The sequence below is a fragment of the Macrobrachium nipponense genome, chromosome 35 (assembly GCF_015104395.2).
Source record: "Macrobrachium nipponense isolate FS-2020 chromosome 35, ASM1510439v2, whole genome shotgun sequence".
Classification (NCBI taxonomy): domain Eukaryota; kingdom Metazoa; phylum Arthropoda; class Malacostraca; order Decapoda; family Palaemonidae; genus Macrobrachium; species Macrobrachium nipponense.
In genome coordinates this window covers 8,872,887-8,882,886 of record NC_061096.1, presented here as the reverse complement: position 1 = coordinate 8,882,886, position 10,000 = coordinate 8,872,887, and the positions used below count along the sequence as shown (strand labels likewise).

General features: G+C 35.7%; 1 protein-coding gene across 5 annotated transcripts in view; it reads left to right on the top strand.

Moving 5' to 3' along the window:
• Positions 1–10,000, top strand: part of LOC135208415 (glutamate receptor ionotropic, NMDA 2B-like) — a 1,060,362-nt gene that overhangs the window by 921,851 nt on the left and 128,511 nt on the right. For 4 of the 5 annotated variants that reach the window (XM_064240561.1, XM_064240559.1, XM_064240557.1 and 1 more), the window contains exons 11-12: positions 5,491–5,535; positions 6,687–6,870. In XM_064240561.1, the coding sequence (XP_064096631.1) occupies positions 5,491–5,535; positions 6,687–6,870 (229 nt within the window). The remainder of the gene's footprint in view (positions 1–5,490; positions 5,536–6,686; positions 6,871–10,000) is intronic. The other variant, XM_064240560.1, reaches the window with a different exon arrangement.

The following is a 10,000-nucleotide window of genomic DNA, read 5'->3' as shown; positions in this document are numbered from 1 at the left end:
AACTAAGACGTCTGTTTCCTTCAGAGTTCAAAGCTTGATCAAAGTTGAATGAGGCACAAGTTTTTCCTCAGTTCAGTCCTATTCTAACAGCAAAGTTGAATGGATTTGACGTTAACTTTGGGACTCGTCTTTTCGGTAACGTTGCGAGATAAATTGTGTGTGTGTTTGTGTGTGTGTTATAGAAAGAGAGATACAAACTATCACTGTAGAGATGCCTAACTTCTTCTGATGCCCACTACTTCAACAGTAGTTTTTCAGAGTAATATTAAAGACAGTGGTAGGTGGAAAGCTGCCACAAACATAAACACCACATGAAGTGGGAAGAGTTGTAGCGAAAGAAGACAGTGGTAATAATATGATAAGAAAAAGATATTGGGAACTACTATGCTTTTTGTAGGGATTTTGAAGAAGAAAACAAAAAACACATGAAGATCTGCCTTACCATTAATTAAAATGATGCCACTTAAGATATAGAACAACAAAATCCTATTTGAAAAAAAAATAAAACCGAAAGTAAGGAAATAACATGTTTGTAGCACAATGTCACACACATTATATATATATAATTATATATATATATATATATATATATATATATATATATATATATATATATATATATATATTATATATATATTTATGTATATACGTATGTATTTACGAGAGTGGTGCCCAGGACATTTATCTCTGACTGTTTATTGTTTCCCCCTATAACTTTTAATTCGTAAACCGGAATACGCTTTGATTTTCAACTATCCATTGTTCTTTCATAAAATTGATAACGATGAGAACTAACTATATTATAATAATCCGGAAATATATATATATATATATATATATATATATATATATATATATATATAAATATATATGTATATGATTTAATTAAAATGTACCACCTCCACTTATATATTTTTTAAATAAAAACATAAGTAATTTAACGGCGAAAATATTCATGTTGCTTACATTACCGAGGAGACTCCTCACCAAGGCTATAGGCCCGTGTTAGTCCTGTAGAAGACAGATCTGATGTTCGGTATGGTGTTGGGGTACCACCTTGGTGACCGCGTGTTCGATTCTCGGGAATTCCATTGAGGAGTGAGAGATGTATATTTCTGGTGATAGACGTTCACTCTCGACGTGGTTCGGGAGTCACGTAAAGCCGTCTGTCCCGTTGCTGAATAACCACTGGTTCCATGCAACGTAAAAACACCATACAAACAGACAATACTAAGGAAAAAATTGATCTGAGAAAACAACGCGACCAACGGCCAAGTTCTGATACACATATGATCTGTCCACAGCGCGCTATTACGTATTAATACCATTAATTGTGTATATGTTTCATTTTTTCCCTCTAACAGTTTTTATGCTCAAACAAGAAAATTTATCCTTCTGCTTTGTCCACGATAAACCACTGTGTTGGTCATTGTCTGACCGTATATATTGTACAGAGGTTTCACCTCGTAAAATCTAGGAAATTACGTGAAAACCTGTGTACGGATCCAAAAAGGAGATAAAAAAAAAAAAACGTAAATTCCCTTCTAAAATGAGTTCCTTCTGGGCCTGTCTGAGACAATATCAAGATCTTCATTAATATCTCCCTAGAAGGTTGCGGGAGGAGTAGCAGGAACTTCAGAGGAACCTGAGAAGGCGAGGAAGATGAATTGTGAAGAGGAGAACCATCTGCAGAACCATCTGCGTGTGACTGGTTGTGACAAGCGGGTCTCTGAGTAGTCAGCGATGGAGAGGAGGGAGGGAGGGATGCATCAGCATCCAGCCACCCCCCCCCCCCCCCGGTGGGGATAGGAACATTGCTCGTTTGCCTCGTCTTTTCTAGGGAGCCAGAGTTCACAGCAGGTCATTTGGGATGAGATTGCTAGTCCTATGCTCCTAGCTGAGGATGGCACTATCTATTCGCGCCCTGTTGGACTCATTCTGCGGACCGGGATCGATCTTTGGACTTCTGGAATTGAGTCCAATGTACCACTTAGTTACCCTAATCCCCACACAAACACTTTGAAAATTATAGTTTACAATACATGTATTGATGAATTAGCTACTTCATATTAAAATGGCGTCGCAAGATACGTAAGTGTCTGTATTTTAAACTCGATCTCCTGACTTCTATAACCACCTTCTTTTGGAAATAAGCTTCGGCATGACGTCCTTGTTATACATAGAGATGGAGAGGGTGTGGTTTGGTACAGCTGAAGGGTCAACGTGAATTCTGTCAGGCACGAGTGGACTATTGTTTCAGTTATATGTTGTTATACCAAATTTGTAATACCATGTTTTGCCAAATTTGACTTCCGAACTCCCTGAAATCATTTGAAATTACATCTTAACGCTAAGTGACTATCCTGACATACATATTGTCTGCATTATTATTATTATTTTATTATTATTATTATTATTATTACTTATTATTATTATTTTATTATTATTTTATTAATTATTTTAATTATTATTATTATTATTATTATTATTATTATTATTATTATTATTATTATTATTATTATTATTATTATTATTATTATTACTGTAAATAAATACGTGTGTATAACCCCAGAGGTGCTCGGGTAGAATTGTTTTTCTATATTTTGTAATGCTTGTGAGTTCATTCACATCACATTCACTTTGTGCAGAAATTCGAATTAGAAACTTCACTTTCTCACTGTCTAGTCGTGGAACTTTACTGCTTACAAGGACAAGGCTGGTTCGTTGCTGAAACTGATAAGAGAGATTCTGATTTCGATAAAACGTGAAGAAGAAATCTGTTATTATTATTATTATATTGATTATCATTAGCGAAGGATTCCACATAACATTATTAAACATATTATAGTTAAGAATTACCAATAGACAAATGATAAACCTGACATACATATCAACTAAAAATGAAAAACTGAAACCACAAATAAACAAAAGTTGCCTGGAGGTAACCGTTAAAAAAAAATAGCTAAATAAATAAATACATAAATAAAATAGAATAAAAAATCTAAATCGAAAGTGAGGAAAAGAGTGATAAAAGATTTCGGTATATGCCAAGGTTTGAAAGCTTAAACGGAGTATGAATTTTCTCGTTCAAAAACAAGAAAGAAATAGATTCTTTCAAAACACGTTTGTTATTCTTTATTTATGAAGCCTCCCTTTCCTTGAATTATTTTTAAAAATTGTCTTCTATCGATCCCATTTTTCAGGTACAGTTAGGTATTTGACAATACTGGCAACACAACTAAGGCTTGGTATTTTAACGAAATTTTATGAAAGGTATGGATCCCAAGCCATCATTCCATTGAAGGCAACAATCTGGGCTACTGAACAGCACCTCCAAACAAAGCATGTGATAATCGTGGAAATATGAAATATTCTACGACTGAAAATTCTGTTTAATGTTATCCAAACCACAAACAGTTGGAAGTAAATGAATGTAACTTGAGAAACATTTCTGCTTTAGTCCAAATGTGTGTCTGCTCCTTTGTAAGTTGTCGTTTCATATATAAACATTGTTCGTCATTTTTTTTTTTTTTTTTTTACAGTAAGTTGACTTTCGTATGAAAATGGTGTTTTGCATACTGATGAAACGTACAAATACATAACATTGGTTTCACTGTATACATACATCCATCCATACATACATACACACATGCATATACTATGTGTGTGTATGTGTGTATATATGAGTGTTCTTATATGTGTGTATAGGGAGACGGGAACTGAAAAGAGAATTCGGTATTATCCATCATCTCTGTACATATTTGATTTTTGAACATCAGTTCATGTTTCTTCCAAATGTTGTTTCATGGATTTGTCAAATAGTCATTTGAAAATATTTGTTCAGAACAGTAGGAATCATATCCGTTTACCTGGGTTGTTGTTTATTCAGTGTGCATGACGATATTGGTACAAAGAGGAATGAGAGAAGATATTTTCTGGGCAATGGAATATACGTTCATGGTGAATATCCATCACACGACCTGCAACATACCAATGAACGCCCTTTCCCTCAGCGACGCAGATCTGTATTGATATCATACAACTGACAAGGAGACACTGTCTGTCTGAGTGCTCGATTGTTTGTATCCCAAGACTTAACTACGGCGATGTCTTGAACAGCTTTTGGAAGAACATTGCTACATGTTCAGATAGACTATCTTAAAGAAGAAAAATTATATAAATTCACGTGATTTGAATTCCGCATGTAAAAAAGACAGTAGATTAGACTTCTAATTATATTCGTAGATTTTTTGAGTTCTGAGCGCATATTTCAACATGTATATAAATGAGCGTGTGGGTTGTGTGTGTGTAATTGTAATAACCGTAATAGAGCATTGTGGCTATTACAATTATATACATATGTATCTGGTGAAAATGATCAGTAGATGCTACATATATATTTCAGCCTGAAAGCAATAAAAACGATTGCCCACTTTTGACTGATGGTGAGGATGGGTCTGTTCCAGCTCTAATGAATATATATCTGAAAACGACGGGTATATATATGTACGAGAAGGAATAGACTTTTATCCTTCTCGTGGTCAGGTCGGCAAGGTGACCTCGTCGTGATTATGGTAACGCGGGTTCGTTTCCCGCTACCGGACATCATGATTTCTTCATATTTCTTTGAAAGTTGGATCTCATGGCTTTGTAGTGACAAGCGTATCCAAAAAAAATCAAATAAATAATAAGTGCAAAGAACTTGAAGAAGATTAAGAGGGCATTGTGTGGCTTGTTCATTACATATTTATCTGTAAAAATGACCAGTAGATTCATATTATTACACACACACACACACACACGCATGTATGTATATATATATATATATATATATAATATATATATATATATATATATATATATATATATATATTCAACTCGTGCGGGCATTTGTACGTTGAGATCTCAGGAAATCTACCTGCTAATTTGAATAAGTAACTTGAGTCGCTGAATTAAAATCGAGATCGTATGTTGTTTGTATTGCACTAGTCTACAGAGTCAAGGACTGCAACTCTGCTACTGCTGTCTCTATTACTAATAAATACTGTTACCCCAACTACTATTCCCTTTACTATGATTCTGTTACTACTGGTACTTACTATTACCAAAGATAGTAAAACAAAATCCCTTGTCCCCCTCTTTTTGACGTACAGTAGATAAATCCATGACATGTGTATCTTCGTTGTATCCTCTCCGTTTGAGTAGTTGTCGTGCAGTTTGAGTAGAATGGTCATTTGATGACTCAGAAGCATAAGGTGTTCATTACCAACACCCAAATCTTGTGAACTGCAGATCTAAAGAAACTGTAGAAGGCCGGTTGGCGCGGAACTCTTTGCAAGAAACAATTCCAGATTTTTATTTTTTCTTAAACTAAAGGGGATATAGGACATCCTGTATATGTTTAAACTTTTAGTTTTCTCTTATGATTATAACTCATAAATCACTAACTATTTTCCTCTTGTTGCTCAATCTCAACACTTTCTTCCCCAGGATTACAAGGGAAGCAGACATACGACCGCACAGTCTGGCCACAAGGTAAATTTTACCTTTCTTACATATTAGCAGTCATAACTATAATAGCAACCCCTTTCCAAAAAAGAAAAAAAAATATTTTCACTCCTATAGCTCTCAGGTCTGCCCCGTAGGACTCAGCTTGGCGTTCTATCGGCCCTTTTCCTTTTCAATTAAACTTCCTGAACTAAACTAAATGTGTTTTTGATAAAAGAATGAATAACTTTGAGGAATGAGACGGCAACCCACAGAGCGAGCATCAGCGACCTCATTCAAAATTCAAGTCCTTTTCTTTAGGTGCTTTCAGTTGATTTGCCGCTGGTCATATTCTCATCACATTTTCATTTTTCTGTTTTTGCCAGCACAGTTATTTACTATCCCAAGGCAATTGGCGTTTTGAGAAACGAAATGAAGCAAAGTAAAGTTCTGAAAATCGTGTCCCCTTCCATATGAAAAGAGCAACTTAAAAAAAATAAGCCAGTCATTTTCACTTCTTTTCAACTAGAGTATTCTTTAGCTATCCTCCCTACCCTTTAACACAGAGGTGATCAATCGACACTAGCCGTAGACCAAATTAGGGGTGGCGAGCGAGCGTCAGCCCTAGACCACTCGCCTGTCCTCTCCTCCTGTCTCTGTGTCTCTTCAAGTAGTTAAAGGATGAGACCGCTATGTCATCAGCTTTAACAGTTAAGAAGCTTCTCTTCGCCTCTCTTGTTTGGTGTTGTGCAATGGCTGTAGTGTTCTTCTGAAGACGTTTGCTTCCTCTTGTTTTCTTTTTTCTTCTTTTCAGGGCAGCTTTCAATGCAACAACTATTGGATCCACCTCATCGGCATCAGGTCACCCAAAGTTTTAAGTTTCTAACAAGAGGCTAAACCACAAACATTGATATGCACATAAAAAAAATAAAAATAAAAACTTGTTTGCGCACACTCACGCTCTATGTCGCCAGTGAATGTACAAAAATTAAATAAATAAATAACAAAAAAAAAGCCCTAACATTTACCTGACTGCAATGTGATGCAAACAGACGCACAAGCAGAAGCCATTTATTTTTCAGGGCGAGAGAGAGAGAAAGAGAGAGAGAGCCTCGGCGATGAGAGAAAGTTCCCCGGAGAGGCAGAAGAGGACCCGAGAGCTCCCTCCTCCTTTTTCCTTCCTCTCTTTTCTCTTGCAGGGCAACAAATGGAACGGACTGGTGGCGGCACTCATGAACCGAAAGGCAGACATGGCGCTGAGCAGCTTCAAGATCAATTCGGAGAGAGAAAGTGTGATAGATTTCACCGTCCCCTTCCTCGAGTCCGGCATCGCCATCGTCGTGGCTAAGAGGACAGGCATCATCTCGCCTACGGCTTTTCTTGGTAAGCAATTCCTTATCTACATTTAGCCGGCTTCCACCGCTTCGCCCTCTCTCTCTCTCTCTCTCTCTCTCTCTCTCTCTCTCTCTCTCCTCCTCCTCCTCCTCCTCCTCCTCCTCTTCTTCCTTCCTTATCCGTTTCTTGCTGACACGTGCACGTCAGTTCTGCGGTAGGCTTCCATTTTTCTTTTTTCTTTCAACAACATTGAATTTGTAACGATCTCGCTCACCCAGCGGAGATTTTCAGGTTGATGCATTTAAGAAATTTTGTTATTTATTTTTTCCTTCCGTTGGTTAAGATTTATATTTTAATTAAAAAACAGTTGTAACTGATATATGGATATTTCCTTTCAAAAAATTCTTACTTAGCAGTCGAATAAGTTTTTGATTAAACGAGTTTTGATGAACTGTAAACACACACACACACGCACACACCCCTGACATACACACACAAACATATATATATATATATATTATATATATATATATATATATATATATATATATATGTATATATATATATATATATATATATATATGTGTGTGTGTGTGTGTGTGTGTGTGTATGTGGGAGTTTACGTGTATTTCTGTATGCACAGAGAAGAGCATGAAGCAGTTACTCGTTATGGAGAGGTACAATTTTGAACATTCCTTTGTATTTTATCAAAACTTGTTTAATATAAAACCGATCACTGCAACTCTGGAAACTTAATCGATTGCTAAGTTAGAATTTTATTTAAAGTAAATATCTACCATATATCAGTTACGATAACTTAAGATAATTAAAGTATGAACGAACCGAAGGAAAAATAAAGAACAAGAATTGTTATATAAAATAACGTGAAAATCTCACACACACACACACACACACACACACACATTTATGAATTAATTTGTTTAAAAAGCCTCGAAGGAAAAGTGAAAACAATGAGATGCTGAATACTTGCGCCTTATTACCATTTCTTCGTAATAGGACGAAACCTTTCCTTCGTGGCTGTAACTTTGTTCGTATATGCTTCATCACGTTTTTACCTTTTTTGTGATTTAAAATCAAACATATATATATATATATATATATATATATATATATATATATATATATATATATATATATTCATATAGTATATATATATTTTTATATATATATTTATATATATATATATATATATTTTATATATATATTTATATATAATATATATATATATATATATATATATATATATATATGTGTGTGTGTGTGTGTGTGTGTGTGTGTGTGTGTGTCTGTATATGCATTTATGGTATGGTTATATGGCATATATATATATATTATATATTATATAATATAGATATATAATATAAATGTATGTATGTATGTTAGTTAGGTGTGTATGAATGTAAGTTTAGGTATGCATGCATGCATGCATGCATGTTTATGTATGTCAGAGAGAGAGAGAAGAGAGAGAGAGAGAGAGAGAGAAGAACTTGTACTTGCTGCCCTAACCATTTTTTTCACTGGAAACTTTTCGTTAGATTTTAAACCAAGTTCATCGCTTGAATCTCTGTTTACTCTCGTTTTATCTCTATCTTCTAGCGGAGAGAGAGAGAGAGAGAGAGAGAGAGAGAGAGAGAGAGGGGTCGGGGGGGGGGATCTTTTCAGTCCTTTTTTCGATGATGGGCCGAGGGTGATTATTGAATTTGCTGTCAGTGCCACCCGGGCGAATCGTAACTAAATTTGATTCAGTCTCAAACAAGCCTTCACCCACCTAGCTACCTGAGGGATAGCTGTCACGGAGGGAAATCTGTTGAAGAACTTGACTGTGATTTAATTTCTTCACTCTTTCAGTAATGGGTTCTAATGACAGATAACTTTCAAAAGTTGTGAGAAAGTTGATGGAAGACGTTTTGTAATGCAAATTTTGTATGGTTTTACACGCTTAAGTAGATGTGTGTCATTATCTATGCTAAATAACATGGCGCGACGCCATAGAGCTTATTATTAAAAATATATGTATATTTTTTTTCTTTTTAGATAACCTGCAAGCTTTCAGAACTCTATCCTCTTGGGCTAAGAAAATCTTTATTTCAGCATTTAAACATCACTATATTTTTTGGATGAAAAGTCAAATTGAAATATTACTCATTCTTTAGTAGAACAGAAAAAGGACAAAGTTTTGCAGACAGTCGTATAGGATGGTAAAGGAGTTCATAAGCGAATGTTAAGGGAATAAGGAAGACGAAAGAAAAGCAAAAAATTGCCGAGAGAATAAACGGAAAAGAGCGAGAAAGGAGAGAGAGAAGAATAATAGGAGAAAGTCGACATAGAGGGTTAAGCAGAGCGAAAAGAGCATTAAACAAGTGCATGGAAAGGAAGCTGAAGGAAAAAATAATGTGAATGGAATGATCTGATAGAAAAAAGTGGTGTTAGAATGAAGAATACGACAAACAAATCCAAGGAAAAGAGAAAGAAACTCGTGTTCCACGCGGCCTCATTAGATGCCCCTTCATGTGTGACAGTGAGGCGGGCCAGAAAACAGTGGGCTGGGGGGGAGGGGGGGGGGGGGGTGGGGGGGGGGGGGGGGGGGGGGGGGGGTAAGAGATATTATTAGATAACTGGCAAATGGTACGGAACAGTGGCAGGGCAATTCGTGCTCGCAATTCGATGTAACCTTAACTCGAAGCTACTTTTTTCTTTGGACTTATAACTTCTCAAAATAAAATTCCTTTGCCCAGTGGGCTCTCAGTTTATAGTGGCACTATTTGCATTTTACTTTGCCATTACAGTTATCTTCGATAACTTTCCTGTGGCAAAATTTCTGTGAGCGTGTACAATTCATTTTTCGGTCATGATATGTATAATTAATTTTTTTTTTTAAACTAGAGTTGGAAGACTATCCTACATATGAAGTAGATTACTGAAAATTTCAAAGACGCTTTCGTAAAATCATAGGCTTATCTCTTAGATAAAAGTAGGTTTCTGGCGCTCACAACGTACTTTCTGAAATCTAAATCACACCTCTTCTATGGCACTATACTTTGCCATAGTTCACATACACTGTATGGCACTAGTTCGATATCAGAATTGTATTGCCTCGGAGATAGTGTCATCCCACAATAAGACCAGTTGTAAGTTTCATTAACGATTTTTTTCTTTT